Raw genomic sequence first — 19,476 nt, 5'->3', positions numbered from 1 at the left:
GGGGGGTTGTTACCTCGAGGGGTAAAAAGTATAACTATTGCACTGTGTTGTACAGCTGAAACTAATTCTAAAAAATGTGTATTTCACAATAAAAAATAATTTAAAAAAATATTTCAAAAAAAAGTTTGCCTCATAATTTCAACTCCAGATATAAACCATTGCTCAAATTGTGGAGTAAACTCCTCCAAGACTAGGTGAGGCCCTTATACAGAGTAAGGCATTGTTACATAAATGGGAACATGCTATACACACTGTGCAGTAATCTGTCCTTCTCCTCCTCTCCGCACTTTAAAATATTATCACACTACTTTTCCCACATAAATACTGCTGTAGACTGAATGTCTGTGTCCCCTAAAATTCATATGTTGAAGCATAACCCCCAATGTGATGGTATTACGGGGTGGAGCCCTCATGAATGGAATTAGTGCCCTTATAAAAGAGACCCCAGAGAGTTTGAGGATATATGGGTACATGGCCTGGCCATCTATGAACCAGGAAGCAGGCCCTCATAAGGCTCAAGAACAGGCTGCACCTTGGTCTTGAACTTCCCAGGCTCCAGAACTATAAGAAATAGATTTCTATTGCTTATAAGCTGTCTGGCCTATGGTATTTTGTTACAGCAGCCTGAAAAGACTAAGATAAATACACACAGGTCTCCTTCACCCTTATAATGGGAAAATTCTATTCCACAGCATGAATACACACCATTTCTTTAACCAGTGGCCTACAAAAGGACATTGAGGCTATTTGCAATGTTTTCACATTATCAACAGTGCCAGAGTGACTGTTCTCCTGCAGCCATCTTTGCACATCTGGGTGATTATTTCCTTAGGACAAAAGAGAAAATCAGTGATTCAAAAACTGCACACATTTAAAATTTTGACAACTACTAGCTGATGGAAAAGCTGTACCAATTTACATCATTGAGTGATTTTAAATGCATGCATTTCTAGCCAGGTTTTTTTTTTTTTTTTGCAGGTAAGTTCAGAGTAGGTCAAGTTACCAGAGATTCAATTATTTACCCAAGAACAAAGAAGATGACGCACAACCCCAATAACCCTCTAGATATAACAGAAGAGAACACTGAAATATGTTTGCCCATGCATAAAACTAGTTCACGTTGCCTGTGGCACAGAAACTTCAGGGGATGGGATACCACAGGTCTGTAGGAATCACACTGGGTACTTACTTTTGATTCTATCTCCCCAGCAACCACTGCTGTCAGCCAATCCTCCAGGAAATGAACATATTTTATCTAAGCTTTAGTAAAGCTTCTAGTCTGTTCACTCCTAAACATGATATCAGTGTGAAAACACTTAGAATCTCCTTCCAACCCCACTTGTTCGGGGGGTTCATTGCAGACAACCTGGATGAACTCAAATGAATGTGGTCTATTCCTGGGGAAATGCTTGTTATAGATGACTATGTTCTCCATAAAGTCGGTTTTCAGCAAAGCAGATAGAAAGTGACGGAGAGGCTTAGGCAACTGCTACCGCCATGAAAATTCAGGATTTACTACAATGTCACATTTTTCCCAATGATTCAGGATAAAGCTACATCAGACGCGAAGCAGGCTTTTTATATCACCCATCTGTTTTTGGAAATAAAAGAGGTAATCTGGAAATGTTTCATCAAATTTGAATTAAAATCAGCTATCAATAATTCATTTTATTTTTCTCCACTCTGATTTTTGGTAGTTTAAGCAGCCTTTTGAAAAGATCCTACTAAATCTCTGTCTTCCTAGTTAAAGATGACCATTAAGACTTTTTTTCCCCTCACTCATTCAAGATTCCTGGGTGGCATCAGAGATTGAGGAGGTTTAGATGTCAACATGGGGCTCTCTTATTCCCAGCTCTACTCACAAACCAAACTTCAATGATCGTCAACCAATTTCCAGTGATGTGCAATTTATCTGAGCCAACATGTCTAGTGCAAAATATCTACAATAGCTGCCTTGCTAATCATTCTCCACTCCCTACTACACACACACACACACACACACACACACACACACACACACACTTAAAGTCATCACTTTTTACTCATCTACACTAAAGAAGAGAAGCAACAATGGTAATTATTCAAAACTGCAGATAAAACAAAAAAAAATTCACATTTGATTTTGGAAGACATTTTTTAGGGGGAGGAAGGTGGTTCCTGCATGACAGCAAAGTGTCTACAGGCATGCCTCGTTTCATCATGCTTCACAGATGTTGCTTTCATTTTTTTTTCCCAGCACAGACTGAAGGCGAGATCCTCCACTAGCAAAAAGGTGATGACTCACTTTATTGCAGCCGCCTGGAACCAAACCCAGAATATCTCCGAGGTGTGTCTGTACTTAAGGTTTCCTGGGTGACTGAGACATTTGCTTTCTAAGGCATGCACATACTCATTCCCTCAAACATTTGAAAGGGAATTCCTTTGCAGGAAATGAACAGGGGAGAAATGACGTATCAGATGAACACCAGTTCTCTCCGTTTCTAAGAAGCAAGCTAATATGACCCTTGTCAACAATGTGCCCCCAACATGAACATCTTCACTGATTTCAGACAAAAACGCACATAGTGCTAGTTTCATTGTGGGAAACCTTTAAAAGAGGTTGTCCTTACAAGGAATCATTTAGCCTCCAACTCCCACTCTACCAATGTGTGTTTTGTACCTACATCCAGGATAAAGGCTAAAAAGAACACAGTATTCAACAAAATGAAACAATGATATATTTCATTAATTAGGGTCCTGTTTACTATTGTGTACCTCACAGAATTGTTACAGAGACACGATAAGGACATCAAGAGTCCTTCACACTGTACCTAGAATACATGAATATATTTAATAAAATGCCAGTTATTATTATTAACTAACAGTGTTTGTCAGCCAAAGCCCCTCAAAACTCATGCAGCCAACTGGGCCTTTTACAAAATATTTCTACATGCACAGTATTATTTAATCGGCTCAGCCCGATGGGGGAGGTAGCTTTTATAATACCCACGCTGTCGATGAAGACGCTAAGGCCTGCAAAGTCACGTGCCTTGCCCAACATCATCAAATGATAAATTGGAGCCTGGCAAACAAATCTTTCAGCTTTAAGTCCAAGGCATTCCTCTCTACAGCCTATTCTATACCATACTCAGAGCCTCATGCTACGAGACTGACCACAAATGTGTTTCAATTTCACCCCAAAGGGGACGTGGTCAATATGTTCATTTATTACTATAAAAAATCAGGACGCAGTGTTTGTTTAACTGAAGAGGCAATGGGAATTAGCAAAAGCACCATCAGTTCTTCTACCACAAAACATCAGAGCTGTCCCTTCAGCATCTCCTTAAGGCACTGGACAATCACCTACCTTAGCAGTCTCTGCTTCTGCCTGCAGTCGCTTGGGGGTTCCTTTTTGGTCAAGCACCTTCTGGAAACTTTTGTTCTTAATGGATTGAGATTCAACACCTTCACCTTCAATCTGCAATTTAATGCCTTCAGCACAGGCAGGGCGATCAATACCCCGTGGACTGAAACCGCAGTGGAGAGCTAGGAAAGAGAGAGGAACAGAACTCAGAAAACCAATCATAGGAAGGAAGGTGTCGAAGGCAGACAGTGTTTCACCTGGCCGACGTGGGGAGCAACACGGCACCTGCGAAGTGAGAGGCAGTGTCCTCACTATGGGATATGACCTGCTGAGGAAGGAACATGGCATAACGGGAAACCCTGAGCTCTGAGGTCGGAAAGACTGAATGAGCCTCCAGAAACCATCAGTTCCCAGCTGCTTGACCCTGAGCAAATCACAAATCCCCACGTTATAGACGAGGATGCCAATTCAGGCAACTTGGTTGCTGCCTCCTACACGTGCAATTATTCCAAGCCCTGCAGTTCCGCTTCTGTCTCTGCCTCTATCTAGAAAAGTGCTCACTCCGCCCCACCCCTTCGGAATCGTCTCTATTCTTCCAGCATCCACTCAAGTCCACCCGCTTGCATTCATTCTGCAAATACTTATTGAGTACTTACGATATGCCATCCCTACGTTAGATCCTGGCAACATGGATGCAGGCTATATGACAGATGTCACCTTCAAAGAACTCACAATCCAATAGAAGAGATAGATAAAGGGCAAAAGAACGAGTGGTTTGAAACCAGCATTATTCCTGCTACGTTGGAAGAGAAGACAAGAGCAGAGTGGAAGGCTCCAGGGAGCTAAGCCGAGTGGCTTCTGGTTTTTTGTATCTTACTCACCACATCCTCTTAAGACAGACAGCCCCACAAATGAAATCTAAAGCCCATTTTCTGGAGATACTTAGTCATTCAACAAATACTTACTGAGCCCCTCCTATGTGCCCAGTATAACCAAAGAACTAGAAGTGAACACTATGGGAACCATACATTCTACCTAGATGACCCTCATGGCCACGAGGGCTGTGTGTGTGTGTGTGGGGGGGACTGTGGGTGTGTACTGCACGCAGATGGCACATGTGTGTTTTGAGGTTTCTGTTAGGACGTTGTCTCACTTCCCTGTGCCCCCAATCCTTCAAAGGCAGCGAAACTCCCATCTTTATTCCCTTCCCTTTGGCCGCGGCGAATTTCAAGCCAGACCCTTAAATCCCATCCTTCCCCTGCAGGACCCCACTTCACTGATAAATTCCTTTCACCCAACACCCTCAGCTTTCCCCTCACTCCCCTTCTTCCTTTGCAACCAACGTCCATGATTCTAAAAGTTCTTCCCTTCACTCTGCTCCTCATCCAGGTTGGGGTTTCCTCTACGGTATACCAGGGCTTCTGAATATTTTACTCAACCTGAGAGGTGAGAGAAGGCTCCCCAGAGAAGGGGAGCTAATGTGTCCCTCGTCTTCCCACTCTGCACCCTCCTTAACAGGGTCCAGCCACTCATCACTTTTGATACAATCAACCTGCCAGTGACTCTTAAATCTTAACTCCATGCTAGAAATTCCTTTCTTATGAGGTTCAGATGTAAGTCAAACAGGTACTCAACATCCCAATTTCAGTGTATCACCAATATCTCAATCTTCACATGTTTAAAACTAAACCTTGTCTTTTCTATGAAAAAAAAATCATCTTGTCCAGTCTCTCCCACTTACTCACACAGAAACTCAAGTGTCATCCTTGACATCACTGTCTCCATGATTCACCACATCCCCTCCATCTCTCACCAGATCCAGTCTCGATGTCCCAAATGCTGCTCAAGTACATTCACCCCCCTCCACCTCCACTGCCATCACGCTGGTCCAAGTACCCACATTTCTCTTCCAGGTGCTTGCCTAGCCCAACGGTTCTCCCTCACCTAACTCCCAAAACCCCATTAAAAATGTGTACATCAAATCATGAGAAACTTTCGAGTGGCTTCATTTTGCGCCTGGAGTATTCAAAAATCTTTAACACGGTGAAGAAGGCCCTTCAGTAGCTATCCCCCTTTTCCCTTTCCAACTTCATCTCCCACCACATTATCCTTCGTTCACTCCACTCTGACCACATGCATCTTCAAACACACCAAATTCTCTCACACCTCCTGGACCCTGTACATGTTTCTTTGCCTGAAACGTTCTTTCCCATTCTTCACAGAATTCCCACTCATCCTTCATGTTTCGGCTTAGAGAACACTTCTTTGGACGTGCATTCCCTTAATCCCCTTCCTCATGCCCACCCCTGGTCCCACTCCACGTTAGATCATGTGACTGGAACAGTAACTATTCAACAAATATTGAATGATCTTAAATGGATGGTGCAAAGGTCCATACATGTGACTTTATAACATTTTATATGGAAATTATCTGTGAATTTCTCTTCTAGTCCCTAAACTTCCCAAAGCCAAGGACCAGCCCATTTCATGGTGCATAGTAGGCACTCGACATATATTATTTCACGGCTCCTCCCTCAGGCTTTGTGCTGGATCTCAAAAAAACCCTCATGAAAAACTGTGAGGCATAATGATATTCATTTCACAGATAAGGGAAATGAGGCTGAAAGAGTTATAGACACAAAAAGTCATACAGGTGTCTGCTGAAGGTTACAAAGATCACATACCATTTAGGATGCAGATGATCTCAGGTTTCAAATGAACAAACCCCAAATGGATTAAACAGTAAGAAAATGTATTAGCTTTTGGAACAGGGAGCCCCAGGGATGCTAAAGTTTAGAGGTAGCTGATTTCCCAGTTCAACAAGAGTCCTCAAGGGCTTTGACATATATATATATATATACATATACATATTAATCTCTCCATTGTGATTCCCATAACATCACCTTGGTCCTAAGCCTGGGTTCCCTCATGGCACCTATTGGTTCCATGAGCTTCTGGCTCTCATTTAGTAATAGAAACACCTTGGTTGACCACAGTTCTTTGTCCTCCAAACTTTCATTTTTTTTCTCACTAGACCCAAGGGAATCATATGCCCATTAGTGAACTAAAACACTGGGAGTGGAGATAGGAATGCCCTTAGATTGGCTGACCTTCAGCTAAGGTCGAGTCCCCCAACTACACTGCTGCTACTCAACTAGGGGCCAAATGGATGCCCGAGAATGAACTACAATGCCCACTTCAGGCAGTGGCAGAAGGAGAACAAAACCTATGTGAGCACGAGGCTAATTATTGTTCATCTCAATCTGCTTCCCCAACTCCAAAGAAGAGCCCACTTACAAGGAACACCCAATGAAATATACTATTGGAATATATTGTCGGAAAAGTAATGATGTATGTTTTCTATGTTTTTCATTGCAAAAATGCATGACTTTTCTGACAATACAATTGTGATTACTAAAAAAAAAAGGTGTGCTCATGTAGGGAGATGGGGGATTCACATGGGATGGATTTAGACAGGAACGAGGGAGAGAAAAATGCGTAGCTTTTATCTTTCTCCCTAGCATGATCCCCAGGTGTTCCCTGCCTTGAGCTCCATGGTTTAGGAACACCACGGAGCTGCCAGTCGCTTCCAGTACCTCCTGTCCTTCTCCATCAGCTCCCCACCAAATCAGACTCTAATACTTCCTTCCTCCTAGAAGGAGTTTCTGCTCCACCTGCATCCTCCCTCCTTCTTTGGGGGGCTAACTCCTCCTTGGCCCAAGCGTCAATTCAGACCTCTTCTTCAGAAAGCCTTCTGGGAGCCACTGGGTACCAGAGCCGAGAAGCCCCTGCTATGCTCCCTCCACGCACAGCATCCTGGCGCTGCTTCGCCTCAGTGTATTGAGGACGTCTGCCTAACTGACCTGTCTGCCTCGCCCACCACACCTGCGGGCTGCTCGAGGCAGGCTCCATCCCGTATCCATCTCCATGATCACCAACCCCCAAGTCCAGAACTGGGCACATACTAGGCATCTAAGAAACATTTGCTCAACTGCTGAATGAGCCAGCAATCCCCTCTCTTTCCAGCAGCATGTCTTAAATCAAAAGGAAACTTGTCTCTGCTAGGAACATACCTAGCATGCAAAATATAGGGTATCTATAAATACGAGGTAGAATACGGTGTTTTGACTTTCTCCCCACGTACCCTTCTTTTTCACACGAATATTTTAATCCTCTACGCCTGTTCCCTCCTCGCCTGCAAACTCAGTGGTTGAATTAGGGTTTTGTGCTTGGGTTTGTTTATTTGAAACCATTTCTGACAGGCTTTGCTGTGTTTTCCCCTCAAATTTCATGTCCCTAATATTTATAAACCAAGCAACTTTCCAGTGGCCTCTTCTCAGCGCTGACTACCATTTCTTTGCTTGTCATGTAAAAGGTGCCCCCTTCGTTGTTCTCTGTCCACATCCCTGCCCTTTCCTTGTGTTCACTGAAGGTATTTTCCCAGTTGAATGGGCTCAGCAGCTTGCAGGTCAGCTTCGGGACCCTCTCCTCATGTCTCCTGATCTTCCCGACCACTCTGGTGCCTTCTGGGGGTCTACTTATTAGACTGACATTGCAGGGTGTTGTCAGCCTTTACCTGCCATGCTGCCACTGTCACTCTAATGTTAATGCTGCTCATACTAAGCCCTTCCAAGCAAAGAACGGAAAACCAAAGCAGATCTCATAAATATTGCTCTTTTAAATTTCACAGGGACCTTTTTCATAGCAAATGCACGTTGCGGCATTGTTCTGAGATGCCGTTCTGAAGGTACCATTTCTTTCTCACACGCGAAAATGCACTCCCTCAGAAATTCACACCCTGGGCATTGCTGGTGGGAAGATAAATGGTGCAGCTGCCGTGGAAACCTGGATGGCGATGCCTCAAAAAATTAAACATAGGGTTACCATTTGGTCCAGCCACTCAACCAAAACAATGTAAGCGGGGACTCAGATACTTGGACATCCACGTTCACAGCAGCGTTATTCACAACAGCCCAAAGCGGGAAATAACCCACATTTCCAGTGGTGGACGAATGGATAAACAAAACGGGGTGCATACATCCCATGGAATATGGTTCAGTCTTAAAAAGAGGGAAGTTCTGACACGACAGGGATGAACTTGACGACATTATGCCAAGTGAAATAAACCAGTCACACAAGGACAAACGCTGGCCGATTCCACTTCCGAGGTATTTAGTGTCGTCAGGTTCATGGAGAGAGAGAAAGTAGAGCAGCAGTGACCGAGGGCTGGAGGAAAGGGGATGGGAGTTACTACTTAGTACAGGGTTTCAGGTTGGAAAGGTGAACAAGTTCTAGATACACAGCGTGGTGATGGTTGCCCGACAATGTACTAAATGCCACTGAACCGGACACTTCACAGTGGCTAAAATAATAATTTTATGGCATGTCTACTGTACAATAAAATTTAAAACAACCCTAAAACCTACCCCGTCTCATTTCATCCCTCTACCGCCTCCCTATGTGGAAATAAAAGCTCCAAATATATTTTCTTTATTCAAAGGTTTGAGAATTTAATCAATAATAGCACTGTGATTTTCAGTGAGAATATGTTTTTGTATTCTTTTAAAAAAAATAGATAATAATGGTAGCTCCACAGTACCAGACTAGTTTAGAAGTTTCCCAGGAAGGACACGTTCTCCTAAACAAGCCCCAGCCCCCGACGGGCGGAAGAGGCGCTTCCATGGCTGGAAGCAAGCCTGGGCCTTCCTGGACCTGACCCCTGAGGGATCCCATTGTGACGTGACTTAGGGCACAGTAACAGACTATTCAGAAGTGTTAGGCCTCATTTTGTCTCCTTAAGATGATGCAAGACCAGAAATATGATGTGCTGGCACTGCTGCATTCATTTGCAAGAACAAGTGGTTCGTATTTGCCAAGAAGCCACCCAGCTTCCCAGGCCTTTCAATCACCACCCACACCTCCCCTCACTCTCCCTGCCATGAAGTAAGGGATGGAGCCTCGGTCAAGTTGAAGGTTCCTTTATTCTGAGCTCCGCTGTGAACAGAGACACTGTGCAGACACTCCCACTGGCCTAGAGGCTGCTCAGGCTCCGGCACCAAGGGTTTCTACTATCACAGGAAACTGCTCATAGCTTCTGAGATGTTCTGTGCTTCTGCTTTGGCAGAGCTCATCTTTGTATGTAATATGCTCGCCCCTTGCTTTCATGGATGACCCTTTAGGAAATATTACATACCCTCTTCTTTCCATGATGAAGCTTTCACTGGTTTTGCACCCATTTTGTCATCCTAAGAAAGGCTGACAATCACCTTTTTTTCTTATTAGAAGACATGCATATGCTGTGTGTGTGTGTGTGGGGGGGACTGTGGGTGTGTACTGCACGCAGATGGCACATGTGTGTTTTGAGGTTTCTGTTAGGACGTTGTCTCACTTCCCTGTGCCCCCAATCCTTCAAAGGCAGCGAAACTCCCATCTTTATTCCCTTCCCTTTGGCCGCGGCGAATTTCAAGCCAGACCCTTAAATCCCATCCTTCCCCTGCAGGACCCCACTTCACTGATAAATTCCTTTCACCCAACACCCTCAGCTTTCCCCTCACTCCCCTTCTTCCTTTGCAACCAACGTCCATGATTCTAAAAGTTCTTCCCTTCACTCTGCTCCTCATCCAGGTTGGGGTTTCCTCTACGGTATACCAGGGCTTCTGAATATTTTACTCAACCTGAGAGGTGAGAGAAGGCTCCCCAGAGAAGGGGAGCTAATGTGTCCCTCGTCTTCCCACTCTGCACCCTCCTTAACAGGGTCCAGCCACTCATCACTTTTGATACAATCAACCTGCCAGTGACTCTTAAATCTTAACTCCATGCTAGAAATTCCTTTCTTATGAGGTTCAGATGTAAGTCAAACAGGTACTCAACATCCCAATTTCAGTGTATCACCAATATCTCAATCTTCACATGTTTAAAACTAAACCTTGTCTTTTCTATGAAAAAAAAATCATCTTGTCCAGTCTCTCCCACTTACTCANTGTGTGTGTACAATGCATCGCAAACATTTATCAACATGTCTGCCTAGTCTGTGACTAGGAATCCCTTGAAGCAAGTGACTACTTCTTTCTAAGCTTTATGAACTCAGCACCCAGCCCAGTGACTCACCTGCACTAGGCGCCCACTGTTTACAGAATGAGCAGAGGTACAATGGAAAGATCCTGATTCAACCCTACTCACTGCCATTCCCTTCTGAGGAGTAACTCACATCGCTGTTTTTTCAAAAGAGCAAATCAAAGGTGCTTCCAACCTAATTGTGTCATTTGCCAAAACTATGTTAAATCACAGAACCACAGAGCTGTCTGGAAACTGGTTTACTCGCCTGCCTTCTGCAGAGCAGAGGCTGCCCATGTGCCCGCAAACACCAAACAGTTGTACGTGTTTAGCACCCGGTAAGTGATGCTAAATGAACAAATGACCTTAGAAACAAATGTACTCCAATCCCATCATTAGCTATTAGAACTGAGATACACTGTTTACAATTTCATGCATACATCTTGCTTCGGCTAGAGGAAAAGTTCACGGAGGACACAGCCTGTGTTTCATGCCTGTTTCATATATAATACACACATAATACTACTGTCTACATATCAGTGTAATTAATGGAGCTGACTTACTCTATTCTGGATTTCAATGCCAATGAAAAGACAGGGGAAAAATAACATGGAACGTGAAGGGTTGGATCCCCCCAAAAAACCACACTCTACCATCCTCACAAGTTTGCTGGATGGCAGCCCTGATGACTATTGTGTGGCCGCTGAAGCTGGGCCAGCCAGATGTTCAGATCACGCGCATCTGTGTCAGGACACGGCCTCTTCCAAGCCGCATCAAGCACACTCACTCTGGCTCGCGTGTTTACAGAGACAACGTCATCTTTGTGAAACGGTTGTTATAAGGGAACCTCATTCTCCGAAGACTACTTACGTGTAAGCACCACATTAACTGCTCACCCTTCCTTCCCATGAAACCTGGACTAGACGATCTACATACAGCAGGAGTTAAAATCATGCTTAACTTACATATTTCAACATCAGTAGAGTGGGGGAAAGCTTTGGCGATCTCTAAGCACACAAACATTAACGCTTTTCATTCATGAGTTTGATACAAAGACAGTTACAGTTGGAGGTTCTCTGAAGATTTAGACAAGACGACTGAGGTGTCAGATTGAGAGAGAGAGAGAGAGAGAGAGATAGGTGGACTACACAGGTGACTTTAAAACGTTTCTAACCATGATACTATAAGAAACAGATTCACATTGTGAGCCGGTGCCCAAACACATCTATATTTATGTATATGAATTAGAGATTTTATGAAGCAATACTCTCCTTTACTATAGGTGATCAACTCTGATTTTTCTTATGTCCTTTAGTTTTTAAGATACAGTAATATTTCTTGGATGCTTCTGAGAAGATGGGATAGACATACATTTCTCAATTTATCCCACTAGGGAAAAATAAAAACCCTGGATGTTATATACTCCTATAAGACAAAAATAAGATGACTTGGAAAGGGATAGAAAAGGCAGACATTTAGAGACCTTGGAAGCCAAGGGGTGATATGGTGGTGAGTTCCTTGGGCTTTCTTTTTGCCTCATACGTTCCATACTTGGGGCTGAGAAATCCAACAATCTAGAAACGTCATAGGACACAGACAAAAAACATGACAACAAAAGCCTGCTCTCTCGAGTCAAAGGAAAGGGGCAGGAAAGGGGCAGGCTAGCAAGGCAGAATAGACAATAACTGCTCTGCTCAAACATCACAGAAAAAGTGTCACCCAACCACGCAGCAGAGGCTGAGGGGCGCGCCCAGGCTTCCACCGTCTGCAGGCTGTAATAAGGCACCCTGAAACTCCCAAGGGGGTGGTATCATGGAAGGCAGAGTAGGGAGCCTTTCGTCTCTGTGGTCTGGTAACGAAGCCACCTTCTCACCCCTCGCAGTGGCAGTTGAGATCATGTAGGGAGGCTGTATCTCCACCCCCACCAGACAAGAAGAGACGGCCCCTCCTTTCTTCCGGATGGAGTCTGCACTTTCTCCATCACCCAGGGATAACGAAGAGGCTCCACTTCCCAGGTACCAACTGAGGCAGAGTGAGGAACCTGGATTGCTAATTCCACTGGGTCCAGAGTGATGGTAAAGAAAACCAGCTAAAACAGAAGATTTAAGTAAGATCCAGAGACTCATAACATAAAATGAAAACATCTAAGTTTTAATAAAAAAATCACTCATAACCAAGAACCAGGAGAATAAAGATAATAAATGCCAACATCAAGATGACAGAGATGTCAGAATTATCTGACAAAGATTTTAAAGCAGCCATGATAAAAATGCTTCATGAGCCATTACATACATACATACATACATACATACACATACACACACACACACACACACACACACACACACGCACGCACGCAAGAAAAGCTTCAGTCAAGAAACAGAAAGTCTCAAGGCCGGCCGAGTGGCTCAGTTGGTTAAGAGCTCGCTCAAGAGTGTGAGCTCTGAGCAACAGCGGTTCGGTTCTTGGCCCGAGCTGAGCTGCCGCTGAGCTGCCAACAGGTGGCAGGATGGCTCAGCTAAGGAAAAAAAAAAAGTATAAGTCACAAGAAATAGAAAGACTCCCCAAAGAAATAGAAGACAAATAAGAACCAAATGGAAATGTGAGAACTAAAATATATAGTAACTGAAAATACCTGAAGTAAACAGCTCAGTGGATGGACTCAATAGCAGAATTAATAGGAAGGGCAAAGAGAACTTCCCTGGAAATGGAAACATTTTACATCTGGCTTTGGTTACACAATATTACTATCCAGTATCAAAACTCAGTGCACTGAACACTTAAATATAAAAAAAAGTAACAAAAACAACACACATACTAGATATGCTTTAATTATTTTTAGACAAGAGTTTGCAAGTGATTTTTGAATTATTTGTTTTCATCCATATCCCTGTCCCCCACCCAAGATAGCTACACAGCAATTCAAGTTCAAGCCTGACCACTTTCTTGCTGTGTATATTTAAGCTCGTTTCTATAAAATGGAAATACTAATATTATGACATTATTAATCCTCACATTGTTATTGTGTTGATAAAGTGAGAAAACACATATAGAAGACCCAACACCATGTGTTCAATCCTCCATTTTTATCCTGTTGCCCTCGTCCATCACAATGGAGGAACAGTTGGCATTAATTTTAACAATTTTTAAAAACAGTAGCCATGTAATTTTAAAGGACGTAGTACACACTTGAAAGGTGGCAAGTGCAATCCTAAGTGAGAAGGGCAAACTAAAGTGAAATTCAGCAAAATAAATAAATACATAAATACATAAATAAATAAAGCCATGGGGAAAAAAAGACCAGGTTTTCAAATATATATGTAACCTTGGTAAGAACTGATGAGGTTAAAAACAAAGATAAAAGCAAATACTTGTGTCTTGTAACATACTTCCTACTGACTACATTCTCTGTCAAACCAAAGTAATGGGAAAAAAAAAAAGATGACTAATTGTTTAAAAAGTCTTCATATATTACAACCTGGCATTTCGGGAAGGGCGGAAGAAGTACAGAATTAACAGATATGAAGGACTTTTCATCCTCTATCACTAAGGTATTAGAGATTGGAAGGAGGGAATTAGATATTAGGAGGGTGTTTAAGTCACCATGAAAATGGCGAAAGGGAAATGAACATCAGAACTCTTTCACACCCAATTTCATGTTGTTTCCGCCACACCATGCTACTCTAGGGAATAAGATTTCTTTTCTCTACATCGTATTGTTTAGTCGGTTAAAACCATGGGCTTTGGAGTTAACAAACCTGGCTCTACCGCTGACTAGCTGTGTGGCCTTGGGCAAGTTACTTAGCTTGGGTTAGGGTTGTCGTACCTATAATATTGGAATAATCATAACTGTTTAATAAAGCTTTAGAAGAGTTCAATGAAAATGTATTTAAAGTGCCTTGTCAATGCCTGGCCCCTGGAAGTGCTCAGCAAATGGTAACCATGGCTATATGTATTTCTTCCTTTGTTGTTGCTACTGTCATCTTAATGATACTGATTTCTTCCAAAGCAAATACCCTGACCCTAGGTAGACACATCCGAATGCACAGGCAATTTCACTAAAAAAAAGGAAGCGGTGACTGGTCAGCATGGTTAGGAAAGGTGGAGGGGAATCAAGGGTCAGATAAAGGCTTCAGAGAAGAAAAAGGGAAGCTTAAAATTCTCTTGAAAGGGCTATCCTGTCAACTAAGGGAAAAGGAAGAATATTTCAGGCAGAAACATAAGCATCTGTCAAGTCACAGAAATGGGAAAAAGGCTCGATAGGTTCTGGTTTGACTTGATGAATGTGAATGTTCCCCTTCATGTCTCTGTCTCTGTCTCTCTCTCTCTCTCTCTCTGTCTCTCTCTCTCTCTCTCTCTCTCTCAAAGGAGGTCATTGCAGATGGCAATTTTGTTTGTTCACTCTCTCTATTCATATTAACTCTCAGACTAAAGGAACACTCAAGTTTAACAAGTCCCCATTCCTTCCTTAACTTGACCTTCACAAATGTATATATGATATATATGTGTGCACGTATTTGTGTGTCTGTGTGTTATTGATACATACATATAAATCAAAGAGCATACTACCTAAAGAAGAGCTATAATTATGGAGGAAATAGAGCTTAATTTATGGACTGAAAGTAGCTCAAAGTCAATGGAGCCACGATAGGTATACAACTTGCTAAAGATTCCTTAATAAGAAAAAAAAAAATGCTCCATTTGAAATTTCCAAAATTTACTAAGAAAACTGATAAGATGCCATGAAGCTGGCATCACAAATTGTATGTCAGCACTCTTCAATGCACCTTGGCCAATCCTTTGAAGCCACACTGTCCAGTACGGGAGCCAAAAGCTGCATGGGGCGATTTTCATTTAAATTCATTATATTTAACTACAATTGGAAGTTTAGTTCCTCAGTGGCACCAGCCACATTTCAATTGCTCCACAGCCACTCATGGCTGTGACTGCCATACTGACAGTGCAGAGTACTGGACACTTTCACCTTCACAGAAAGTTCTACTGGATAGCACCAATTTGAAACATCAGTCTTTCTTCCCAATAAATGTTACTTGAAAAAGGACTAAGAGAACAAGAAGTTGATGTCAGAAATTTTCTTTTTCTATATTTGTTTGTTTTTGGTGATCTGAATAATCATATCTACATTTTAAGGATAAAAATATCATAATGCCGTAACTACAGATTTTATAAAAATATTTGCTCTATGGGAATGAACAGCCCTTATAACCTGTCTAGCTCTGACTTTCAGGTGCATTTCAGATATGCTTTTATAAAGGTAAATGCCTTCCTGTTTAGTTGTTTTCGACAACTGTCAGATCTCTGAATAATCTATCCCCCGACCTGGCTGCTTCTGTGGCACAAATCACTTTTTTTTGTGGTGGTTGATGTTTTTTTGTTATAAGCTTTTAGAGACTCAAGATTATCTCGGAGGGAAAGAGAGATACACTGAGAACCAGAGATAAATCAGCTCTGGCGAAGCTCAGTCTACTAAAATAGTGGCTCCCAAACGTCTGCCCAGGAAGGGGAGAGATGTGTGATGAAAATTTCAGTTGTCCTCCGCAAAAGGGAAAACACAGACAGCCTGGTGCATTTTCCATTGGCCCAATGTTTTCAGTGTAAAGGCCTGTTCTTAATTTTGATATTGTCATTCCTGCATTTTTTGGTGTTCAATTAAATATCTTTTATCCAATTCAATAAGAGATGGTAAGTGTATGTGTGCACATGGGTTTGAATGTTAGCAAAATAAAAGTTATAGAAACTGTGAGCGTCCCCATTTAAAAAAAATTATTTGTCTATGAAATCTAAAGTTTTGAATGCTTCTATGCTACTTACCAAAAATAAACAGGCCAATAATTATTTGCAGATGATATGGGGGTAAGACGGTGGAAACAGGAGCTACAGAGAAAGTAATGATGACAGGTTCCAAAAATTGAGAAAGGAAATAATTACTTCCATGAGGGGGAAAAAAAAAATCAGGCGTGACTTCAAAGGAACATGGTATTTCAGATAGGGTTTGAAGGAGAGGTCAGGTCTGTATCCATGGAGCATTTACAAGAAGAGCAAGTCATCTGGAATTTAGACTCCAAAGTACATGAAAAACAATCATGAAGACGAGACAGGAAGATGGTCTGGGAGATTACAATCAGTGTGCCAGGCTTGGGGTATTAGGATAAGAAGTTTGGAATTTTTTTCACTCAACAGTTGGGAAGTCAATAAATGTTTCAAGCCGGGGGGAAATGTAGCCGATGTTGTGTCTTAGTAATACAGATGAATACACACATGATGCCAATATTCACCTGTTGATCTGTGAGCATCCTGCAAGAGTCAGTTTAAGTCTCATTAAAACCTTCTTCTCTATGATAACGCAGACCCAGGCTCCTTAATCTGAACCCCCAAAGCATTTACCTACATTACTCAGGGCAACACATTACCACTTCATCAAGTCACCACCACACAATCAGGCATCTGATACATCGTGTTCTTATAGTTCATTTTCAACATCACTACCTGTATCCCTTTAAACACGGGGCCCCTAATAGGGGCTAAATGATGACAGCTGGGGCAAGCCAACGCATAGCCTGTAACTCTACTCTCACCCATGAATCCTACAGCTGAGCACTGGTGGGCAGCCGTGCCTCCTGCGGACGCCTTAATCACATACATGCATGTTGCCTAAGAGACAACAAAAGAAACAAAACTGCAAGCAAATGGCAGGCAGAGAGTGTGGTGATGTATTTGAGAAAGGACTTACATCACTACATAGCTGTTTAAATCAGATGATGCTTCTAAAATAGTTGACCCGTTTCCTCACTGTTCTAGATCTTGGCTGGTATACAGAAACAAGAGCAGCTCTAAAGAGTACACTCTGAAAGATGAGCAATTCATTGTATGGTGCTATCCATTATTTCTAAAGATTGTTCTAGCCAGTTCTCAATATGACAGCCATTAAAACACACAAACACCAACTGCTGCCATCTAAATCCCTCAAGGTTAGGGAGAAGGGGGAAAAGTCAAGTACATAAAGCTCAGATTAGAGAAAGTCTGTTGGTCCATCCATTTGCCTCCTTGGCTGATATCAAAAGCCATGAGGGAGATGGTATCACGCTAGTTCGTTTCCGAATTTCAGCTGAATCCTCAGGCTCGGCCCAGTCTTCCATCCTCAGCCAGCCTACTTGCTCCTCCCATAAGTCTATTAACACGCTCAAGTCTTGCCCTCTAGAATAATCATTCCCCAACTCTGTTGTTCACTTAACAAACTCCTCCCTTCTTTGTCCCTTCCCTGAAGCAAGACTGTTAAAGTGCCTTGTTGTTTATAGTTTAGACAGACCTCTGTGGACACTCTTCTAAACACTTTATGTGCTTGGGTGGATCACATTGCTGTTTGATATTCACTCCCTTCCCCTTGGAGCACAGTGTGTGTCCCTACATAACGACTTTGGCCTTGGCCGTGTGAGTTAATTTGGCCAATGGATGTGAGTGGACAAGACGTGAGCAGAGGAGTTAAACGTGCTCATACAGTTTGGTTTGGTTGCTCATGCACTTGTGATAACCAGGGAAAGATATGCCCAGAGTCTGCTGCTCCTTAAACCTGGAGCCCAGCATGAGATAAACAGAATAGGAATGACCCCAACCTCTAGAACCAGGGAGGTGGAGAGAACTGAGAAGGTGGCAGGTTCCAGACCCACAGGAGCCTGCAAGCCACATAGGATTTTGCTCTTCATCCTAAGGCCAATAGGGGACCTTTAGGATGCAGCTTCTAGGGGAAGTTTTCTCCAATCCATCCAGATGCTGTTTGGGGTCCCCCTAGATCCTTCAGCACCTCAGCATACTATTATAGAACCCATACTACAATACGATTATTGTTCATGCATTTACCACACCATCGATGCTGACTTCTCTCCCCACAATGGTTACTCTAATTCAGGCTAAAGATAATAGTGACTAAACTCCGGTCATATACGTGAGAATTTAGAGGAACAGATGTTTGAATTGATGGGTCTTACCCCTTCAAAACATGGCCTCTACACTACAGAGTCAGAAGAAGGGAAAGGCATCCAAAGCTAGCGGAGCTAACCGCAATAGCCAGGCCTATCTCAGGGCAGATCCTGCATTCCTGCTCTGCGGGTGGTAGAACTGAATCTGGGAAGCAGCTGGCACAAGGGGAGGTGGCTCTGCCAGCTGATACTAAAATAGACCGGAGAGTAACAGGCATTTCATCAGCCATAAGCCATCTGCCCCCATTTGCATGGCTGACTCCTTGTTATTCGAGCCTGTACTTGAACATTTCCTCAGTGAAGACACTCCTGATCTTATAATCTAAGGGGCTTTCCAGGCAAACGCCCTCCATCCCCCCTCGTTGTGTTTTAACTCTCTACATGGCACTTGGTACTCTGATACTGAATGGCATATGTGTTGACTGTCTGTCTCCTCCAACAAAAAAAATTTAAGTCACGAGAGGGAGGGACTTCGCCTGTGTCATTCATTGCTATAAGCCTCACATAGTACCTAGCACATGGGCAGTGCTCAGGAGACAACTGGCAAATGATGAACCAAGAATGGGATGCCCTCTTCTTTTATACACATCCCTCCCTCTGGTATCTGTTTTCCTATGCAAGGTGGCTTCAGACATTCCTGTTTAACATGGATCTTCAAAGTCCTATAAACATATGCAAGGTTTAATGTGTGTGCCTAGATCTTTCTGGGTAAAGGAACCCTGGTTTTCATCAGAGAATCAAAGAATCCATAACTATTGTATTATGGACAAAATTGTATCCCCCCACAAATTCTTACGTTGAAGTCTTAACCCTCAATGGGACTGTTTTTGGAACTAGGGCCTTTAAAAGGGTAAAGTTAAATGAGGCCATAAGGGTGGGCCCAACTCCAGTATGACTGGTGTCCTTATGAAAAGAGGAAGAGATAGCAAGGATGTGTATGCACAGAAAAAAGGCAATCTGCAAGCCTAGGAGAGAGGTCTCAAGAGAACCCAAACCTGCTAACACCTTGATCTTGGGCTTTTAGCCTCCAAAAGGGTGAGAAAATCAGTGTCTGTTGTTTAAATCAGCCAGTCAGTGGTATTTTGT

General features: G+C 42.8%; 1 protein-coding gene across 15 annotated transcripts in view; it reads right to left on the bottom strand.

The window, feature by feature from the left end:
* The window catches only part of SAMD12 (sterile alpha motif domain containing 12), a 389,349-nt gene that overhangs the window by 348,206 nt on the left and 21,667 nt on the right, over positions 1–19,476 (bottom strand). For all 15 annotated transcript variants that reach the window (XM_019642108.1, XM_019642111.1, XM_019642113.1 and 12 more), the window contains exon 2: positions 3,347–3,525. In XM_019642108.1, the coding sequence (XP_019497653.1) occupies positions 3,347–3,525 (179 nt within the window). The remainder of the gene's footprint in view (positions 1–3,346; positions 3,526–19,476) is intronic.

The sequence above is a fragment of the Hipposideros armiger genome, unplaced genomic scaffold (genome assembly GCF_001890085.2).
Source record: "Hipposideros armiger isolate ML-2016 unplaced genomic scaffold, ASM189008v1 scaffold_65, whole genome shotgun sequence".
NCBI lineage: Eukaryota > Metazoa > Chordata > Mammalia > Chiroptera > Hipposideridae > Hipposideros > Hipposideros armiger.
Note: the sequence above shows the minus strand (reverse complement) of the source record. Positions and strands in the feature narration are given on the sequence as shown.